The sequence below is a fragment of the Malaya genurostris genome, chromosome 3 (genome assembly GCF_030247185.1).
Source record: "Malaya genurostris strain Urasoe2022 chromosome 3, Malgen_1.1, whole genome shotgun sequence".
Lineage (NCBI taxonomy): Eukaryota > Metazoa > Arthropoda > Insecta > Diptera > Culicidae > Malaya > Malaya genurostris.
In genome coordinates this window covers 109,826,506-109,849,653 of record NC_080572.1, presented here as the reverse complement: position 1 = coordinate 109,849,653, position 23,148 = coordinate 109,826,506, and the positions used below count along the sequence as shown (strand labels likewise).

General features: G+C 37.7%; 2 protein-coding genes across 3 annotated transcripts in view; one reads left to right on the top strand and one right to left on the bottom strand.

Moving 5' to 3' along the window:
• The first annotated feature begins 9,247 nt into the window (after positions 1-9,247).
• LOC131437253 (WD repeat-containing protein 35) lies at positions 9,248-20,165 on the top strand. Its single transcript, XM_058606478.1, has 7 exons — positions 9,248-9,386; positions 16,306-16,705; positions 16,765-17,213; positions 17,275-17,668; positions 17,729-17,832; positions 17,892-19,713; positions 19,768-20,165. Exons 1-7 carry the CDS (start codon positions 9,363-9,365, stop codon positions 20,127-20,129), a joined length of 3,555 nt encoding a protein of 1,184 aa, XP_058462461.1. The 5' UTR covers positions 9,248-9,362; the 3' UTR covers positions 20,130-20,165.
• Positions 20,139-23,148, bottom strand: part of LOC131437254 (uncharacterized) — a 26,882-nt gene continuing 23,872 nt past the window's right edge. For both annotated transcript variants that reach the window (XM_058606479.1, XM_058606480.1), the window contains exon 7: positions 20,139-20,739. In XM_058606479.1, the coding sequence (XP_058462462.1) occupies positions 20,158-20,739 (582 nt within the window). In that variant the 3' untranslated portion in view covers positions 20,139-20,157. The remainder of the gene's footprint in view (positions 20,740-23,148) is intronic.

Here is a 23,148-nt window from a genome sequence, read left to right as displayed (position 1 = left end):
TTATTCGTATTACTGTTTTTGAATTCGTTGATTTTAATAACAAAATTTCCAAAATAACTATTAAATTAGTTAAAATTGAGAATTTACTTTGCTGAAAAAAACTCTTATTTTTAGAGAATGTGTTTAGTTGGCGAATAACCTGGACACTAACCAGCAATATTTCAATCCAACACGAAATTCTCAATGACAACTAATTTTGTTATTAAAATCAGAAAATTTGTTTCTATTTATCTATCACCATCATTACTGAAAGACAGCACAAAGAAAACAAAAATGAAATTGGTTTTATTAACAAGTTTATTAGCCTTTTGGCGAAGTGTCAAAACAATCCATTGAAAAGCTAAAAAGGACAACCTTGTTGAAACTGCCTGCAAATTGTTTTGATGTTTTTCGCATGTGTTACCATATATCCATATATAAATTTCTAAACCGATATGTAAAAATGACGTAAACTCTTAGTGGATTCTCTTATTTATTCAGAATTTGTGCGCATTTGAAGCGGTTGTGCGTAATAATGTTGTTACGCGGAACAGTGAAGTGAGTTTCGAATGTTGAACTCTAATTGTATATGTCAAATGATGTTTTTTTTTGTATTTTACAACCTTCAGGGCTACGCCATCCGGTGTACTACTTGTATTCGGTTTTGGTTTTCAGAGTGCTCAAAGTTTTCAGTGAGAGAGTCGATTTCGCGAAGTCGAATGTAGAAAACAGCGATTTAGAAGAAAAATTTTCAAAATTATACAACCAATACAACACCGTATTTATACCTGCCAATATAGAAAAGACAACCGCGACTGAAATTTTTTTCGGTAGTAGTGTGCCATCTAGTGGCTAGTAGCCATTACGGTGTTAACGTTTTTTTGGTGACAGTGCGCCATATAGCTGCAAATTGCAGAAGCCAATTCAACCATTTATGTTGGTTGAAAACAACGTTCTATTTCTCAAATTCAACTAAAAAATTAGTTGAATGGAAATGAAGTGTGCCTTAGCTAAGAAATGACAGCACGTTTAATTGGTAAAAAAACTAAAATTAGCCATTTCAACAAATATTTTATTATTATTAGGGGAATGAGAATTAAAAAATCTAAATTAGCAAAAGTAAGATTTTTTAGTTGTCTCAAAAAATAACTAACTAAAATCAGAAAATTAACTAATTTTTTCGCCAAAATGTTGATTTCAGTCTTTCCGTGTAGGGAATACTTTTTTGACATGCTGGTAACACTATCCCTCTCCTTGAAAACGAGACCAATCCGTGGGTAGTGTGTGGAAAACTCTTGACATAGTAACATCTCTTGCGAAAAATGTCGATCATATCCCCTGCCACGTGCAAAATTCGTGACGTCATTCGGTACCTAGGAAGGAAAAGTTCTTGTGAGACGCTTAAAATCTGTAAAAGATGATTCAGAATAAAAGGAGGAGCCTGCTGATTAAGGGAGTCTGCCTGCTGCACGACAATGCCTGACTTCACTTGGACGTTTTGAATCGCCCACCGTATTCCCCTGACCATGCTCTTCCAGATTTACATTTCTACACTGCTCTTAAGGTGCAGATGGGTGGGAACAAGTTTTCAACGAACAGATTGGTGAAGGGAAAGTTGAAGAAGTGGGCGAATGAGCTGGCGGGAGATTTCCTCGAGGCAGGCTTGACAAAAAAACAATCCCGTGGCTCACCACTTGCATCGAGAGGGATGGTGACTATTACTTACATATGTACAAGTGTAACAAAGTATGTATTTGTTTTAATAATTTGTTTAACCCTACATAAATTGAGAACGTTTACTCTCTTGACGTGCCTCGAAAAATTGAAAAAAAAGTACAAAGGATAGCCCAATTTGTATTCCATGCAAACTTATTTGTATCTACGCGAAAATAATTCTTTAAGAATTTTGAATGCCCTGAAAAGAACCGTTTAGTTTGTTGGTGTTCATGATGCAAGGTGCTGATCACGTTCGTCCAGCACTTCATAATCAAGGCCATCTTGCGTTTTCCTTCAATACGAAGAAACATCAGAACCTTCTCTACGGCATTATTGAACCGCACAGAGTGCAAGGAGGTTTGATACTGATTTTAGTGTGTTTTAGAGCTCTTGTTTTTCGAAATGCGACTGCACACGTTCAAGTGCGGAAACCTAATGATAGCCGTGAACTTAGGTATACTAAACCGTCGTTTCTGTCGTTTCTGTCGATGCTAACAAACTTTTTGTTGCCAAAAATGGAAGAACTGAACTTGGTAGACATGTGGTTTCAACAAGATGGCGCTACATGCCACACAGCTCGCGATTCTATGGCCATTTTGAGGGAAAACTTCGGAGAACAATTCATCTCAAGAAATGGACCGGTAAGTTGGCCACCAAGATCATGCGATTTGACGCCTTTAGACTATTTTTTGTGGGGCTACGTCAAGTCTAAAGTCTACAGAAATAAGCCAGTAACTATTCCAGCTTTGGAAGACAACATTTCCGAAGAAATTCGGGCTATTCCGGCCGAAATGCTCGAAAAAGTTGCCCAAAATTGGACTTTCCGAATGGACCACCTAAGACGCAGCCGCGGTCAACATTTAAATGAAATTATCTTCAAAAAGTAAATGTCATGTACCAATCTAACGTTTAAAATAAAGAACCGATGAGATTTTGCAAATTTTATGCGTTTTATTGTTTAAAAAAGTTCTCAAGCTCTTAAAAAATCAGCTGAAGATGTTCAATACCTGACCAATATTAGTTCGATTTTAGTTTGCGTATTTTAAATTCGCACCACTATCAAGAAAACAAAGACGTAGTCCTACGTCAAAAAATGGTTACGGTTAAATCGGTTAAACATTCTCCGGAGAATCGAAGATGTTTAGAAGAGGTACCATTGTCCTTGGATGTAAATGTTTCCTTGTCCAGTGTTTCACAAGGCCTATTGGCTATACACCCAAACCTCGTACCTTATATATGTGTATATGTATTAATATACTTACGCATGTGTGCAAATATTTGTATTTCTTAATACATATAAATATTGGTAAAAGTAAAATAAGTAAAAACGATCATTTATATGTTTAAATCTATACACATATATGCAGACGGGTGAGTGCGTAAGTATACTTATATACATATATAAGGTTCGTAAATAGAGGTTTGGGTGTATTTAAATGTTGCCAGTTGATCATTGTGGGGAACCAGGTTACCTTACTGTTGACCTAAAGTCACACAATACGGTATAAGTATGTTATTACTTAAACGCATGTGAAATAACCGTTTGTGTTCCAGGGTACAAGCAAGAAATTTTTCCGAACTTCGCTTTCAATTAATAAAACAGCATACTGAGCGAAGATTTTTTTAAATAATTTCTCCGGATAAAAGAGGATTATACACCAGCACTTCTATAGCATATATAGCTATAGTCTGTCATATGAACTGGAATGTTGCTCTTCAGCTATCTGAATTGTTTGGATTCCTATCAACAGCTTGTGATCATTTTCACTATTCGGAGATCCAGTTGGGGCACTTATATTTTCTTTTGATCAGCAATTAAACGTTCATTGAACCAATTAAAACCATAAGATATCGTATATTTTACAATTTCCAGCTTCCTGTCGATGGTGCGATGAGAGAGATCCGGATTTTCAAGGTACGAGCGCAAAATTATTATTTTACGCCGCTACTGTTCTTTCGATTACATCTTCACGCCGATGGCAAAAGTTTTAACTTTTGGTTTAAATTTTACATTTTTATTCAGTTGTCAAATTTAAAAAAATTTAACCTATGGAAAGTTATTTGAATTTATTTTACACTGAGAATAAAACGGTAGCAAGTAGTGTAATAATTGCATTAATGAAAACGTTAGAAATACTTCGTGAAAAACTCACTTCGTTTAACAATATATTAACACTTTTCATTGGGTCTGATCAAAATTGACCCGGACTGAAAAGAAAAAGACAATTTTTTTAGATTTTTGTACATTTTGCCTTCAAAGTAGGCTCCTTTTGAACCAATACAGACATTCCAGTGGTCAATCCAATTCTACGCATACCTGACACCACGGCCGGGATGGCCTTCAGTTTCTCCAGCGAATTACTTTTTATGTCCTCGATAGAATCATCGCGCATTCTCCGGAGAGGTTTTAGTTTTGGGAATAGGAAAAAAGTCACAGGGGGCCAAATTTTGCGAAGTCAGTGGATGATTTTCGTTTCTTGTTTGGCAAAAAATTCAGTCACAGTCATGCAAATAATTCTGTTCTTTCGGTACGAACTTGGCATCGACGCTTTTCATACCCAAACCATTAACTAAAATGTGCTGAGTCGTTCCATAAGAGATGTCAAGATTCTCTGATGTCTCTCTAATGCTAACACGACGATTTTCAAGCACATTTTTCTTCACTTTTTCGATGCTATCGTTGTTAACAGAAAATTGGCAAATTTCTACGATCTCACGACCCTTACTGAATGCTTTATGACACTCAAATATTTGTGTTCTCGATAGAGTAGAGTCCCTAAAACACTTCTGCGACATTTTTAATGATTCCGTAGCCGAAATCCCATTTGAAACACCAAATATCAAGCTAAGTCGTTGTTGAATTTTGTCGTGAATACGACTTACTTTACTATGGGGGGCCTTTTCAAAATTTAACATCTTAGAGAGTGGATAAGTTTTTGATCGTGAATATATCTTGTTGTATCTAACGTATCAATATAATTTTTGCTACATGTCATCGGAAATGTGATCAGCAATTTACGATAAAATTTTCAGTTGTAGGACATAACCATAAATAATACAAATTTAAAGTTTTCTGAAATGTGTGGTAATTGCTATCAACAAGCATAAAAAGAATAAAATCATGACGCTTGTTTACCTTACTCGTGCCTGCTAGTCACGACGAAAGTTTTGAGGTAGAATTTTCAGCACCAAAGATTCAGTTTATGAAAATCATTACAATTCGAATTTCCTTCCAGACTCTAGCATTCAGTCCCAGATTTCAGTTTCAAAAGAGAAAGGTATTCTACTATTCCTGCGTCGTACATTTGAGGGAAATGGTTTCAAAGAGACATGATTAATCAGTTGTTTTCAGAGCCTCCACCAGTTTTCGCAAACAATTTCTACGATCTCTAGTTTTTCCTTTAGTATTAGAAAATCGGAGTTTTACTTAGGAATTTTTCACGCACTTCTATCGAAGTTTTTATTAGAGTCTTTTGTTTATTGGATTGAATGTGTTTCGCTGACTTCAGGATATACAACTGGTGTCAGATATTTTAATGTGCATCACATCTGCATTACATTTGAAAAATTTGTTACATACGTAGTTGATTCGTTCAGTTACGACCAAAATCTAGGTCGTCCAGAATCCAATTCGGCTCCTCGTCAGAATTCAAGGGCATAATTCTGGAACTGAACCCGAGTTCCAGAACTTGTTTCTGAGCCTGGAATTTGAAATCGAAGTCTGGAACTGAGGTCTGGATTGTGATTCTAGACCTGGACGAAGGAACTAAATTTTAGAATTGAATTCTGGGCTTGGATCTGAATTTTGAAACTGGATTCAAGAGCTGAAATTAAGGTTCATACCAGAATTCGGTTCAAAAATTCTTGTCAGGAATTTAGACTTTGAAATCAGTTTCAGAAATCAGGTTCAGAATTCTGAAACTGAGTGCTGAGTTTTAAGTTCTGGAACTTCAGACCAAAATCTAAAAACTCAGTTTCACAAGTCTAGAAGTGTAATTAGATTGGATTCCAAAGCTGAATTTCGAAGCTCACTTCCGGATCCAATTTTGAAAACTGAATCCTGAATGCAGAGTTCAGTTTACAAATTCACATGCAAAATACAGGCTCAGTGATCCGTTTGAAAGTACATTTTATTCGTATCCACGTCATCCGGTTATGTCTCTGACATTACCATCCCGTCTCTTTTTCCAAACTAAAAATAACCAAACAAATTTTTCGTGTCGTAAACAAAGAGCTGCCAAACGCACATTAATTGACATATTCTGCTCAAACTTAATAGGAATGTCAAAAAAGGTTGTACCAACCTAAAAAAAAACAATTACCGATTGGGTTTATGCGCATTGATTAAATGGACCAGTCTGGGTTAATTTTGATCAGAAGGTATTTTTTGGCTGATAGTATAAAAAGAAATGACATTGAAGTAATTCCTACTAGAGATTTTAATTTGATTTATATCGTTTATTTATCCCCGTCTTTAACCTCACTAGACATTTGAAACTTTAACATTTTCCGGTGTCGAAAAATAATTGTCAAACTGTCAAAAACTGTGCTATCGGGCAGGGTTATTTATGACAATGAATTGAATAACTACTCGACTGTTAGGTTTTAACCAATAGTTAAAATAACTTTCGACGCTGGTCTTACAAGCCAGTTGTCGTATGTTCGAGCCCCGACCTGGAAGGATTCTTAGTGTCAGTAGGATCCATAGTACTAGCCATGCAATGATTCTGTACACTAAGAATCGGCTGCGAAGTCTGTTGAAACAGAAAGGCCAAATTCCACAAAAGGAATATAATGCCAAGACTTTGCTTTGCTAAAATAACTTTCGAAATGGTTCACAACATAAATACAACTTATGGAAAGCTGAAAAAAATATTTAACTTGTATTGAAACAAACTCAACGCTCAAGAAAACTTCTTCATTTTTGTTCCAGCCAGGACAAGTTGAAACGAGACATGTTAATAACTAATGTGTTGTGCTCAGGGATGCCAGGTCATTTTTTTCAAAAATCTGTGATCAAGCCAAAAACCTGTCTGTGAAAATCTGTGCTCGTATCCCGTACCATTCTAGCAGATTGGAATTAATTTGGTGAGCAAAAAAAGGTGATCGAAACCATTTTGGTGAGCAAAAAAAAAACGTCTCACTACCAACACGCTCTTCACCTTTATACTCAACCGCTCTGTACTTTTTGGTGCTAAACCGTGCTCGATTTAAAAAATCTGTGATTTATTTAAAAATCTGTGATCATTTCCAGAAATCTGTATAAATCTGAGCCATTTTTTAAATCTGTGCAGAAAGTTCAAAATCTGTGAAACACAGATTAATCTGTGAACCTGGCATCCCTGGTTTTGCTTTGTCATGTCGTATCTGATCCAGGCGAGAGGTTTTTCAAGTGTTGAGAATCTATTGTTTTTCCCTCTATTGTTGTCCCCCGGGTCAGGACTTTTTTAGGGGGCCCGGAAATTCGAAGATTACAAATGTTTCTATTTTTTATTTAATAATTTAATTTCAAAGGCACACTCCTTTAGCACTAAGATGCCGAGGACTTTTTTTCAACTTTAATTAATAAATTACTTAAAAGTAGGATAATTTCATTAGGTAATGGGTCGTGGTGGTCGATATCTGACAGATCTAGCCTTCAACTGACGATCGGCAGTGGTAGGTGGGTTGAATATTACATGAGAGCAGACCCTGTCAGCTTGGAGCGAAGTCAATCTTCAGTTCAGCAACGCCATCGCACGGCATCACATTCAACATATCATGTCAATTGTATGGGTGCGCAACCCTGCTATTTTGGCGCGCACGAATTTGACATTTTTCTCCCCTACTTCTATGTATAAGATTCGATGCGGGCTCGCCTGGGGGCGACATGCTCGCAAAAAAGGATGTTGCCAATGATTTGTTCGGGAAATGTGAGAGCTGGATATCTTGTTAATATGATGTCTTTGATGAGAGTCATCTAGATGACGACGTTGGTACGATCGATGTTGGTCACATCCTTCGGTCCGTGTGGGTCTGACGAAAACACCGCCGGGTTACACAGAACTGGTAAATGACCCGAAATGTTTCTTATTGTTCATAATCAAATCATACCTTTTTTTCTCTCGATACTAGGAACTTTTAGTCGATTGTGATACTATGAACTGGAGACGCTTAGGAAACTGCAAGCTTACGCTCTACCTTTGAGGTAGACCAGAGAGTTATTGTTACGAAATTAGAGGACAAAAACTAAATTAATAGAACTTTGATTTTTTTTCTTAATTTTTTGCATATTACGAATAATATTAAACATCGAGCTGAAATTTCAAATGGAATAAGTTGTCTTTGTCCTTCCAGTTGCTTTATTGTTAACATAGAAAATTAAAAACCAACAAGAAAACATTTCCGATACCATCTAGACAGAAAATCAGATAGTTTATAGGGAAATTTTTTGGAACCGAAATACTCATATATTTACTTAGGATAACGCAGAGAAATTTACACCATAAGGTGAAAGACACATGTCAAATAACAAGTGCAAATTCGAACCAATAAACGGCGATTTATTTTTCTATATAATCTATTAACACAAACAAAACGGAATGATTTTTTGCTAACTGGAATGAGATAGGAGATGGAATGTGAATCAGAGTAATAATTGTTTGAGTGGTGCACAGCAAGGACAATAGACAAAAAAGGCGTAGGAGCTTGGGACAATTTTTATAGAGCTATAATTATCAAACATCTAGTGATAGAAGCTCTGGCTTATGGAGGTGTATGCGAAGATATTTCATATGATTCAAAGTACTTGAACCAAAACAACCGTTGCATTTTTGGCAACTATTATCATTATTATAACAGAGAGTAGTAAACCGTGTTTAGATGAGTAGCTCTCTTGTAAACATTGCCAATATCCCCGAAAGTTTTACATTTTCGTTTTGTTGCCATATAGAACCAACTAAATCAATAATTTTTGCGAGATTTCCCAAAATGATGGAAGTCAATGAATAAGCGCACACATTATATTTGTAATACTCATAATCTTCATTTTAAAATTGAAATGTTCTGGATGTATTAAAATCCCTAAGTAAATTAGTATCGGTCTGTTGTATTTTGTAGAGCATGAATATTAAATTTGCAATTTACTTACTTGAAAAATATGATCCGTAATATGAGAACGAAAAGCGTATTGTAAAAATGAAACGGATTGCATTCGTTACTTTCGTATGAATGTTAATATGAAGTAATGATCATGGAAATAAATGGATCGGATTCAGCCAAGTCACCTACCGTGTTGAATTATTTCACATTTCATCGACTTCATCACACTTGTTGCTTACCTTTTCTTTCTCTACATTTCCTTCTACTCGATTCAGTGGACTTGACCCTTATTTTGACTCGTTTGTTTTGATACCGCCGTACGCGAGGCGACTCTCCACCAGCACGTGGAATTTATTTTGACTGTGTTCGTGTGCAACTTTTTGCGTCTCTTCGTCGACTTTTACATGTTCTCCCTTCTGGTCGATTTCACTGCCGCCATTATTGCTATGGCAACCTGTTTGAAGTAAACAATCAACAACGGGATACTGCCAATGGCAGGTGGAGTAGTGATTTCTAGTGAAAATGTGTTGATTGTAGAAATTAATGCTTTTACAATGCAGTAGAACATTATTACAAAATAGAACGCAATGTTTATTTATCTGAGCAAAAAGGTAAGTAGACAGAAATTTCATTTAATTGTCATATTAGCGATAAACGCGCAATTTCTCGCAGGTACCGTTATGCTAGATGGTTGAAGATAGTACTTTTTTCTTCTAAAAAGACAGATGTGAAAGTGAATGATTACACAGGGTACCGTTCAGTATCACAGTGATCGACTGAAACCGATATTTTTAAAATGCTTTGTATCAAATTAATTTGTTACTGTTAGAGCACATACCAGTTAAATAGTTTCATTTCTAAGCAAATTATACAGAATTTATTTGGGTTGATAATGTTAATATTGAACTGGTATGTTTGCTCTTGAAGTATACGAGTAAACATGCGGTGTTCATCACGAGTTGACCGAGGCGAATATATTTTACAAATTTTGTCTTAATAGAAAATAATGTAAATTGATGGATTTTGAGGCTTAGCTTGAAATTTGTTCAAGCAGTAAATTTGATTAGTTTTTAAATATACTTAAAACCATAATTTGTAAAAACAAAACCAATTCAATCGTTTCGTTTATTTGTATTAGAACTAGTTCTTGTACGGTCTTGCCTTCGGCTCGTCAGAGTATAGAGTGGAAGCAACTCTACTTGAGCAACAATTTTTGATGGCGGCACTAGTGTGTAATGTACAAACTGACGTGCCGAACGAAATCTAGTGTCAACAACTTGATGGATAAAACATGAGTGTTGGAAATGCTAGAAGTTCATAAATAATTGAAGTATTGGAAGTTTCAATAATTAGCTCGTCAAACTAGATTTAAAAAGTAATTGTTGACAGTGTTGAGAAAAAGTCAAAATTTCGAAAATCGCGACTGAAATTTTTCAGAAATAATTTTCGGACAAAAAATCATCAATTAGAAAACTTACTGCAGAAAAGTTCAGTACTAATTTCTTGCAAACGCGATTCTCACTGAAACTGATTTCATATGGTAGAAAATCAGTTCTGAAAAGTTCACTAGCGAACATTCGGCTCGATGATATTTGAGAAAAAAATTCGCACATTGAATATATCAGATATGATTCTCGAACAGAAGATTTTTGGGAAATGTGTTTTCATTGCCGTTAAATCTCAATCCATTGCAGAATATATGATGAATAAATTCGCCGATGAACAACAACTGAACCTTTCTGAAAATGTTCAGTGCGCGTAGGGTGGTTGATAAGTGGATCAATAGTGGTGATGTATTCGGGATTTACTCAGCAATACCGTGGTGGTGAAGTAACATCATTAAAAAAGCTGCAAGTGCTGTGATTAATAATAGTTAAAGCAATCACGGAGCATGTTATGCTGCTGATTAAAAATATTACCCAATTTAACTTGAATATCTTACGCAGAAGTAACATCACTTCGAAAATTTAAACGCACCAGGCGCAGGTGCAGAGTTTCAATGTTTCAGTCATGCTGACAATGCTGCACTCCTGTTACTTCTACGAATCAATTTCATGCTAAATAACGTTTTATTCGAATTTATCTAAATAGAGCAGTGTAATCAGTCAGCTGGAATGAACACAGCCTTCTGTCGCTATAATCACTATATGGGATGTGGAAAAATATTGTTGGTCATATTGACCACCCTACGTGCATCGAAAATATTGCAGTCATTATTTCTCAGTTGCGAATTTATTCAGGAGAGATTTTATCAGGGTGGCAAGTAAATTAGTGATTTCAATTTACCGGTTTTCCCGGTACGCTAGACTAAAAATTCCCGGTTATTTTAACAGGCCCAAATAGCCTATGTTCAGTTTTTTAAAATATTTCTCTCATTCAAGCTTTAAGTTGAAATCACATGTCCAAAAAAAAACACCGAGAGTTGAGAAATAAGTATTTTTCGGGTTCCACAGTTGTCCGAACGTTCATATTCTGAACTAACAGTAGCATCCAGCCCAATGTATTCCATCTTTATTTTATCTTTTATTTTGCCAGTAACTTCGATGTAACAATAGGATTAAAACAAGAAACATATCTAGCCAACGATGAATCAGTCTTGCATTTCATTAAGGAATGAAACATCAAAATTCTTGCAATTTTCTTGAATAATCAACACATTTTGTTTAAACTTCTTGCTTTTTTCCAATAATGCTCTTAAGCGCAGCTTTCACATCATATTCGATTATTGGTGGTGTTTTGTAGTTTTCCAAAAATATCATCAGTTATTTTAAAGCCTAATGATGAAGAATTAAATTTAAAGTCTTACAATTAAAATTGAAATAATTATTTTTCGAACTATTCAATCTTTTCCAAGGCTACCACTGAATCAGTCTTTTTAAGGTTATCTGAAAAATCAGTCTTTCTTAAAACTTATGCAAGTTAGGGGTGTATTCTAGAAATGGGCAAAACTGTCCACTTCAAAGAACTGTTGAAAACTTAATAGTTGTACCGAAATAATTAGTTGTACTGAACCGTTCTTTTGTTTTTCTATTTTTTGTATGTTTCTTCGAAAATAACCTGTGAGCTATAAATCATATATTGTAGTAAACAGATTCAATAATAGTGAGTGCTTTTTGCATGTGTTCTACCAATAATCATTCTCTTTTGTATACATTTTCAAAGTTCGCGAAGTTCTACCAGATTCCTCAAACCAGCAAACGTTCCGAAAGACGTAACTTTTTGTATACATACTCAAAGAACTCGATTACTTTCATTTCTATTGAGAAGAATAGAGAGCTATCATTCTTCAATAAAGAACTCCAGTTCACTCAATCTTCGAGGAGAACTAGTTCTTTTGGTCCGTTCGTGGACTGATCATCTCTAGTGTATTCCAATACAATTTTAGCCTGGTATAGCCTGGAAAAAAATACAAGGTTGAAAATTAAAAATGAATGAACTAAAGAACAACACTCCTCCCGCAAATCCGATTCCTTCTAACAACCAGTCGTGTCTCGTGACAAAATTTACGGGTTGTGCACTGCTTATATGGTATGATATCAGAACCGTTTCGTTGCAACTGAGACAGCAATTCGTTTTCAACTGCCATAAGCATAAGCCACCGAAGCCTCTCCTGAATGTGTGCATACAGGTTCTCATAGAGCCTATTTGACTAGTAGTGCAGTGCACGAGATGCACATGAGGACGAGACGCCACTGCTAACAACATATACGATATTCTTTCAGTGTTGGGTTTTGGCGAGAGAACAAAATTCTTCTAGAATTCTTAAAATGTACGCTTGTCACTTTGGAAAAACAACAACAAGCTATGCCTCTAGTGACTAAAATTATCTAAATTTGATTCGCCCATCATCGACAATCTTCGACTGCTCCTTCGTCGACATCAATTTCCTCATCATAACTGATAATCTTAAAAAAAAAATTAACAGAGATTCACTGAACAGGCTCTTACGAACTCTGAAAAATCAATTTTAGCTGTCAAAGAAGCAAATCAAATACTCCTTGCAAACGGTGGATAAAACGAAAGTCGACAGCTTTGTCGATTTTGTGAATCCTATTGAAATCAATATTCAGAGTTCTAAACAAGTCACAGTTTGACATTACTGAGACAAATTTTGGTGAAATTAGGGGAATCATTAGCTGGCAACTAAAAACACGGCTCCTAAGAATTTTTTAAAAAAATTATTAAACATGTTACCTGATGTTACTTTTACCATTATGCATACTTATTCTGAAATTTTTAGCATTAGCATTAGCATTAGAGACCGCCCGTGTGTTGCTACTCCGTTATTGATCTGGACCAATTGAGATTGCAAAATGATTTTTTGAAGTAACATGTTTGGGAATAACACATTGTTTCACACAGTGCAAACTGTATTGAACCATGCATGCTGATCAATACCGACGCCGGCCACGTCCGAATGCAGATCTACTTGGGAGGGAAAGGATTGTTAGTTCGATGCATGTTGCTACTAAGAACCGAGGAATCCTCTGCATTCCCACATGCATCACAGGAGAGGATACTTTGTTAGTAAATGTTTTAATAATGTTATCATATGTTTATTGCTCTGGGTAGCCGGCTACCAAGAATGTTTTAAAGTATTATCGTTTTATGTGTTACTTTGTGCTGGCAATATAATGCACGAAACAGTCAATCTCCTAAATTGACAAAACTCCGGACAGCCGCCTGTCGAGTATGCAGTCACTCGTTTATGCATCTACCTTTCGCGTTTTTTTTAGTCATGCAAAAAAACACATGCGGATTGATAAAAAAAGGTATCATCTCACTGCTAGGTGGATTAAGCACGTTTTTATAAATGAAACTACGTGATACAAAATAAACGAGCGAATAGGATTTGGACAAAAAAGTTGATTCATTGCATTGAAATATTCTGAACAGTTATTATAAAATCATTTTAAATCACCAAACAAAAGTCAACAGATTTCACACGCGTCTTGATTCTTCATTATTTCCGCTTTATTATTTTAATTATTTATTAAAATTATTAATTGATTATATTAGTTGATCTGGGCAGCCGGCTACCGAGAAAAATATTAGTTTACTGTTTGAAATATTAATATCAAGTGTTTTTTACTATGTATTCAATATACCGATATATGTTATCTCTGTTATTAACTTTGTAATATAAACGGATTTGCGCAATGGTTGATTTTTATCATTCGTTTTATAATCCTGAAAGACAATCAATAACATGGAAGAAGAAATCATTCCTAATAAAACTTTTCTCCGAAGCTAGACGGAAATTGATAGGTTGAATAAAGAGATGATTTAGTAAAATAGAGTAATCAGAAGTAAAACATTGAAAATATTTGATAACTGGAAGGAAAAAGAAACTCCTGCAATTGTCGCCTTTTACGACATGGAAGCAGGAACCCAGTGGATCTATTCTTGGTTCATTTTTTTCCGCCGGATTCCACACGGCATCTAGGCTGGTACAGTCCGGAGAGAGCTAATAGGTACTATCAATCTCTTCGTGGACCCCAGCCCCTTATGCATACTTATTCTGAAATTTGAAGACAAACACTCGAAAAGGTCCTAAGTGCAAATGACAGTTCCTCTTTCTTACAATCATTACGGTCCTGTCGGTGTCATCGAACCCCTCGTCACAGATAGCTGATAACACTGCCATCTTTCCCGGAAAGTCTATCCGTTAGATTTATAGCGAAAGATAACGGCCATACAGAGCGAAGACAGATATAAGAACGAAACAATCGTCAGTAGAGAGGACTATTGTTGTTAGTTTAAAGCACGTTTTGATGCTGCGCGAATTTATTCCTTATATATTTATTTACGAAAAAATCTATACTACAGTTTCTTTGTTGAGGTTTGTAATTGATTCATGCATTTTCTATAATTCTAATTTGTAATAACCTATGTTTAGAGATACACTTACAATTAACGTAAATCTAAATCGTCACAAAAGAGTAGTGCGCCTCTTGAACTCTAAAAGCGAAGGTAATATTCATCACTATTCTTGAATTATAATGCTAATCAATAAATTAATTTAGTGATCAAAGGTCCGTTATACCCGTTATACCGATCAGAATCTTACCTGTATAAACGACGAGTAAAATCACTAAACGTAAGAAATTATTATAACCTCAATTAAAAAACTCAAATTGAACTCAATTATTGTTATTAGGAAATTAAAGTTCGGCGTGAAACGAGTGAATCTACCCATTATTGCTCCGGACGGAGATATAGGGCCGCCTGCTAAAATTTCGGAAATTCCGATCTCGAACTCTTGTTACCTGGAGAATACGCCGTAATAATTGAAAGAGAAAATAAACAAAGAGAAACTGTCATTCGCACTTGGAACTTTTTCTAATATTTGTCGAGATTTAATAGAAATCCAGCAGAAGCATCCAAATTATCCTTATTTTTCATTATGAGCATAATGTTATTGATGACAACTAAAAAAGCTCTTATTGATTTAAAATAGCTGTCAAACCCATATAAAAACCGTTGAAACATGAGGTGTTGGCCCCATTTTCAATGGATTGTGCACCATTGAACCTGTTTGGGACAATAAGATGTTTCAAAACGTGTACTGAACTTCTAGTTCAAACATAAAATTGCCTCCATCTTTTCATTTATTGTATCAGGAAAAACATGATGCTGAAAATCGTTACTAAGATTAGGACTAGTAATTTTTTTCCCGGATTTGCACTAAAATTCCCGCCTTTGTCCCGGCTTTTCCCGGTAAAACAAAATTTACGACTTTTTCCCGGTTTTCCCGATTTTCCCGGTCACTTGCCACCCTGTTTAATTATTGCTGAAAATATAATAATTAAATCTTGCACGAATCACTTCGGTGTCGAGCTGAAGCGTAAAGGAAATTCGGCATCGAAATATCATCGGAGACTCCTCTCTCTTTTGATCATCTCATTTGCGATATTTCTGTGGGTGAAATTTTTTCATTAAGTTTCGCTGACACAAAAAATCACTTATGAACTTCGAGGTTCTGAGTTTTGTGCATGAATGGGCATCTCGGAAGTGATTTTTTCAGTCACTGAATTGTTTTAAAAATCTCTTGAACTGATTTTTTCACAAGTGGTACTGAAATGAACATTTTCTGGTCATGATTTTCCCAACACTGATTGCTGATACGTATGGTTTGAGAAATGTTTCCGAATATGTGGCATAAGCGCTTTTGTGAACTATTTGAATCAATCTGAATAAATTAGTGTCAAAAATGAGCCCCAATTAGTGTCAGAAATTATCTTAATAAATGATAGAAAATATGTTTATGACTTTTTAAACCACCTAGAGGTGTGATAAGGAAATAGATTATCACACCTCTAGGTGGTTTAGGAAAAGGTTTTTTTTTCTCGTTTTACATTTCGCTAGCACTTCACCGATTATAAAAATCATAGACATTAACGACCTTTTTATAACGATGATCGCAATGATCTTTTTCTACATGGCTACGCTTTTAAGTAACAGAGTGTGACTTTACCTTGCATCAGACCAAATTTAAAAACATTTCAGACGCAAAATTCTAATCCACAGATTGCCATCCCGAACAACACCCGGTTGAATTGCATAGCATGGAACAAGGAGCACGGATACGTGGCCGTTGGTGGCGAAGACGGTTTGTTGAAGGTTCTAAAGTTGGAACAAGCGACGACGGTGGCGAATTCCGGCAAAGCAATGCTGCCCAGCAATCTGTCCATGAACCAAACGTTGGAAGGCCACAAATCATCGATTCACGTGGTAACATGGAACGAGTCTCAGCAGAAGCTCACCTCGTCGGATAGGGATGGAGTCATCATGGTTTGGATGATGTACAAAGGTTCCTGGTACGAGGAAATGACCAATGACCGGAAGAAGTCGACTGTGAAAGGGATGGCGTGGACTGGCGATGGGCAGAAAATTTGCATTGTTTACGAGGATGGCACTGTCATTGTTGGTACGCTGATGAAGTGTGAGTGGTAGATTGGTTTAATACAACTTTTTCTTTTTTCCTAGGTTCGGTCGATGGTAACCGAATATGGGGCAAAGAACTGAAGAATGTATCGTTGACCGGAGTTCAGTGGAGTCCGGATGGGCGTCTTCTGCTGTTCAGTGTCAAAACTGGAGAGTTGCATCTGTATGATAATCAAGGAATTTTCGTAATGAAATTGAATGTTCAGTGTGTTTATTTGACTCCTTCGAAGAGCATTACTGTCATTGGACTGTGTTGGTATCACGAAACTGTTTCGCCGAACAGACCCGTGCTTGCCGTTTGTTATGAGAATGGAAAAATGCAGATTATGAGGAATGAAAATGATGATGATCCCATTATTGTTGACACTGCTATGCAGGCCATTTCCTGTATGTGGAATCATGACGGCACGATCATGGCAGTGTGCGGAGTCAAAACCAATTTTAACGACAAGGAATCTAGTCAGGTTCAATTTTACACTGCCTATGGAGTGGTAGGAACCTTTTGTTGATTGCTTCGTAGATTTGAAATTTAATGTAAATTAATCTTTTTAGCACATAAGAACTTTAAAAATCCCAGGCAAGGAGATTACTTCTCTGTCCTGGGAAGGCAAATCACTTCGGATAGCTTTAGCCGTTGATTCCTTCATTTACTTTGCAAACATTCGGCCCGATTACACCTGGTGCTACTTCAATAAGACGGTTTGTTATTTGGAAGCAACAAAAAATGAGGATACTTCGCTGGTAACATTCTGGGATACGAGTTCCAACCAGTGCTACTCGAAGCATGTTGACCCCATAATCGTGATGGCCACTACCATCGATCATTGTGTGTTGGCCGTCGAGACCAAGATCAGTGCTAAGGAGTTTAGCTTCATGAGTGACAGCAAGAGCAAGGAATTCATGTATCAGCTTTTGGTGTGCAATTCAATTAGCACAACCGTGGATTGTAAGTTCTGGTAGCGTTTTACGAATTAATTTAATTTGCAGATCACTTATGAAATTCCAGCTAGATATGTTGACATTCGACCCAATTTTATCACCATGAACTCAACTCATGTGATTGTGGCCTCCAAGGATCAATTTATGTTGTGGCACTACCACACTCCAAAGGTAACTGGGAATTTCGCAATTTGTCTAGTACTATATTAAACCTGTTTTAATTTCTGTAGGGAGCCTCTTCGTTGCACGGTAGTGTGAAAGTCAAGAAGGACAGGAAGTACCACATTGATGACACACCTGCGTTGGATGTACTGAATGATCTGGACTCAAACGGAGCATACGATATTCCTTTGAAAACTGAACCCAGTCAGGATCCCATCTGTTGTATGGCAATATCTGAGACTCTACTGCTCATCGGCAGGGAATCGGGGCTGATCCACGAGTATACGTTGCCCAATTTGGTTTTGAGAAATCGACACTATTTACAAACTCGTTGTTACAAAATGGCTATCAACTGCAACTCAACTCAAGCTGCTCTGATCGATTGCAACGGAGTACTGACAACGCTGGCCTTGCGTGAGGACTCGGATGAAGGACAAGCAACGGAGGGTAGAATAGAGCGAAAGGATGTTTGGGCCATTTGCTGGGCTCGCGACAATCCCCAGTTGTTGGCGATTATGGAAAAAACTCGTATGTATATTCTGCGAGGAGCCGATCCGGAGGAACCGATTTCATGTTCCGGATACATATGTAATTTCGAAGACCTGGAAATCACTGGAGTGTTGTTAGATGAAATCATCAAAGGGGGAGCTACTCCGAACATCAAGGAACATGTCCTGCAACTGAGAGTGAAGTCATTACGAGACACCGAAGATCTATTGTCGCATGTAGGAATCGCAGAGGCGAAGCAGTTTATTGAAGACAACTCACATCCTCGTCTGTGGCGATTATTGGCTGAGGCATCGTTGAAAAAGTTGGATTTAGAAACGGCAGAGTCTGCATTCGTTCGGTGCAGTAATTATCCAGGCATTCAACTGATCAAACGGTTGAAAAACATTCAGGTTGAGGCTCTACAAAGGGCTGAAATATGTGCTTTTTTTGGAGAATTCGATGAAGCCGAAAAGCTGTACATTGACGTAGATCGTAGAGATTTGGCAATTAGTTTGAGGCAAACTCTTTGTGATTGGTTTCGCACGGTCCAGTTGTATAAGATGGGTCCGGGTATTTCGGACCAGCAGATGGAGTTTGCGTGGCGCGAGATAGGGCATCATTTTATGAATATGCGCGCTTGGGAAAGTGCCAAAGAGTACTACGAAAAAGCACATCACATCGAAGGCCTCATGGACACGTTGTACCACCTGGAACAGTACGATGAACTGGTAGGATGTATGCACAAGCTACCGGAAAAGAGTGCACACCTGGCCAAGCTCGGTCAGATGTTGGCAACCGTTGGGATGTGCGAGCAGTCCATTGCTGCTTACCTTAAATTGGGAGACGTCAAATCGGCTGTTTCGACCTGCATCGGACTTCGTCAGTGGGGTTTGGCCGTTGAGCTCGCTCAAAAGTACAAAATGCCTCAAATTAGTGCCTTACTTAGTAAACATGCTGCACAGCTACTGCAAGAAGGAAAGCTTCCGGAAGCTATAGAGCTACAGAAAAAAGCTGGTAGATTCCTTGATGCTGCGAGATTATTAGTTAAAATGGCTGAAAATGAGGTGACCAAAAAATCAAATTTGATCAGAATTAAGCAGTTATACGTTTTGTCGGGATTACTTGCTGAAGAGCACATTGATAAGCAAATTTCTCTGACTGGAGGAAACAGAGCTTTGGTACTGTCGCAAATGAACCCCGAAGATTCGATGCTAACCGAGAATATCTGGCACAATGCAGAAGCTTATCACTACTTATTATTGGCTCAGCGACAGCTTCGTTCTGGAGTTATGCACAGTGCCGTAATAACGGCATTGCGCCTGCGAGAATATGAAGATGTACTGGATGTCGAAGCTGTGTACTCGTTACTTGCATTGTGCTGTTGTGCAGATCGATCTTTTGGTAATATCTTTTCGAAAGTACCAGAATGATAAACTAATCTTAATTTCTCTCCAGGAACTTGCTCCAAAGCCTTCATCAAGTTGGAAGGACTCGAATCAATTCCGGAGGTACGCCGTCAGCAGTACGAGGAACTTGCCATCAGCATATTTTCTCGCTACGAGCCTCGAGATGGTAAATCAAAGCACGTCGCTTGCTTTACCTGTGAGACTCCTGTAACCGATTGCAGTACGTTTTGTCCGAACTGTGGAAGCCATTTCCCACCATGTGTGGCTTCTGGGCAGCCTTTGACGAATCCAACCGGGGCCTGGCAATGCTCAACTTGCTACCACGTGGCAAATCCGCTAGAGATAACCTCCAGAATTACCTGCCCACTCTGTCACACAGTTATTGCCACAAAAGGAAGTGTAGAAGTTTGAGAAATAAAGTGTGTTAATATACTTTTTATTACTCCACTAAAACATAATGATCTATGTACTTATCGTAAAATCTTTCCTTGTCTTGCTGGTTAGCAAAATGTACCTTATACTTAACGCCGTCAATCACAAAGTTTAACCTCGTATCAGTCTTTCTACTACGCCTCATCCTCATGGGAGTACCTCGGCCACCGAATTTATCAATGAAAACAATTCTAACATAATTTTCTTTATTTTTGTCATGTTCCTTAACGATCACCTGAATGCTTACGCAGATCACCGCCCGTTCGTTGATGAACAGTCGACAATACAGGCCTTCTCCGTCTGTTTGCAGTGTGGTGACTTCACTGTACTTCACGAGGCCACAGTCAACTGATCGATCATCCAGATGGTACAGTTTGTAGTTTTGTCTAACGTTATGCGCAAATTTGTTCAGTTCTGTCTGAGTGATGGCTAGCTGACGGAAAAGTTCCATATCGATCGGAATGTTGGCACTGCTGTCCTCTGACATTTGGCATGTTGCACTTTCGAAGAATCGACAATACTCCTCCAGATGATCGATACACAGGAAAGCAAAATCTTCCACCGTTGGAGCCACTTGGTTGTTGAAGTTCTACGAAAATATAGGAACAAAAGAATATTATTAGGTACTTCTTTCTATTGGAAATTTTCCACTCAATCAATCTGTTTATGTGCAAATTTTTCTGTGCATACTTGATCCACGTGTTTAACTATTTCGAACCTTATGCTAAATTAATGTCGTTTTCGCTTGATACCAAACCTAACCGAGTTTCCACCCCAACTGCTGTCAAACCGTTTGTTCGAAGCTAGTTTCGAACCTAGTTTTAACGTTGTTGAACTGAAAATCGAGCCAGTTTCGAACCTGGTTGTTATATCAGGTTTGCTCAAATCTCCGTTGCTAAGTGCGAAATCAACACAGTTTTGTGAAGTGTTTGTTTGATGAAACTACCCTGGGTCAGTTTCAGTTTTCTCAAGCGAAAACGACATAAGTTTCGAGGTTCTTTCTTAAAATTCTAGAAATAAGAATCTCTATTTCCACGATGGATGCAATTATTTCTGGCACAACGCGCTGAAATTACATTCAGCGATAACAGGATTGAGATGTGCAAAGTCAAATTATCCCCGTTAACTCAAACACCAAAACTGTATAGCAGTCAACCTTATGGAGTTATTCTGTTTGAATTCGAAGGATGTTTTTTGTTTTTTTTGTCGGCTTAAATTTTGCTGTTACAAATTACAAATTCGGTTATTAATTTAAGCCCAAACGTAATTAGTTAGTACAAAGCGGCAAAATATCTTATTAATTGACCCCAAAGGTGGTGGAGAGATGAGGAAAGGGAAGAGCGAAAAGATTAATGACATCATAAAGATCGAGCTAGTTCTGATAAAGACGGTGGACAGCCGGGGGATTGAGAGGGTCGAGCGGATGTTACAGACGAACCTAAGGATGACTATCATTCTTAGTATTGGTTGAAGTATCGACGAAGAATTGGAGTAGACTTTGACTGTTTGAAATTGTGTTCAAAAATGAACTTTTTATCGCATTGCGAGATAGGACAAAATCAAATATACGAGAACATCGATTGAATAGATGACACTGCAGAAGGGTTCATTATAGCCGTTATTAGTGCGAGCGGATTAGATTGAGATCGAAGATTTCGGAAATGGATATCTAAATTTAGTTTGCATAACAATTCAGGGTAATCAATTCGAGATTGCAACAGATCTACCATGAAAATTACCCTGAAAGATCACGGCGTACGGATAGCAGGTCGAGATCGATCAGTTTACAGCGTTCCTGATAGCTTTGAAGATTATTGGTATCGCTCCAAGGAAGACTACGAAGAATGATGTGAAGGAATTTATTCTGAGTAGCTTCGATATGTTAAATGTCGAGTTGATTATGGGGGGCTGAAGCGTATTCCAGAATAGAGTGTGTTCGACGTGATCCCTTAAATTAAGTTTAGAGTTCCACAGGACTCCTAAATTCTTAATTCACCCTTAAGGACAGTTTAGGAAGTAGCGTAGTCAAATACTACGGTTGAGCGTTTGCGAGTCAAAGAAATCACGGAACATTTTGATGGATTTAGTACCATTCTATAGAGGTCACACCAGTTGGAGAAAGTATCCAACAGTTTTTGCAGGAATCTGGCATCTTCGTGATCTTGAATAAGATGGAAAAATTAAAATCGTCAGCGAAAGACAATTTTAAGCATTGTATCAAAAGGTTCAAATCGTTCAATTAAAGTAAGAACAAAAACGATCCGAGATGGCTGCCTTGAGGTACCACCGAGGTAACTCGAAAAGGTGATTCATACGCCGTCTCCACGTTTCGTCTTCCATCTGCACTCCGCCATAGATGGTCTTCAGTACCTTTCTTTCGAAAACACTGAGGGCGCGTTGGTCCTCTGCCAACATAGTCCAGGTCTCGTGGCCATAGAGAACAACCGGTCTAATGAGCGTTTTGTAGATGGTCAATTTCGTGCGGTGGCGTACTTTCCTCGATCGAAGGGTTTTTCTGAGTCCAAAGTACGCTCGGTTCCCTGCCAAAATACGTCTCTGTATTTCTCTGCTGGTGTCATTATCGGCGGTCACCAGTAAGCCCAAATACAACAACTCGTCAACCACCTCGATATCGTCACCGTCTATCAATATTCGTGGTGGGAGGCGTAGTGTTTCTTCTCTAGAGCCTCTTCCTCTCATGTATTTTGTTTTCGACGCATTTATGGCCAGTCCAATACGCCTAGCTTCAGCTTTCAGTCCGATGTAGGTTTCCGTCATCTTCTCAAGGTTACGTGTTACAATATCAATATCGTCAGCGAAGCCAAAAAGTTGTACGGACTTTCGGAAGATCGTGCCACTCGTGTCGATCTTCGCTCTTCGAATCACACCTTCCAAGGCAATATTGAACAAGATACTAGAGAGTCCATCACCTTGCCGTAGCCCTCTCCGAGATTCGGAGGGATTCGAGAGCGTCCCAGATACTCGGACGTAGCACATC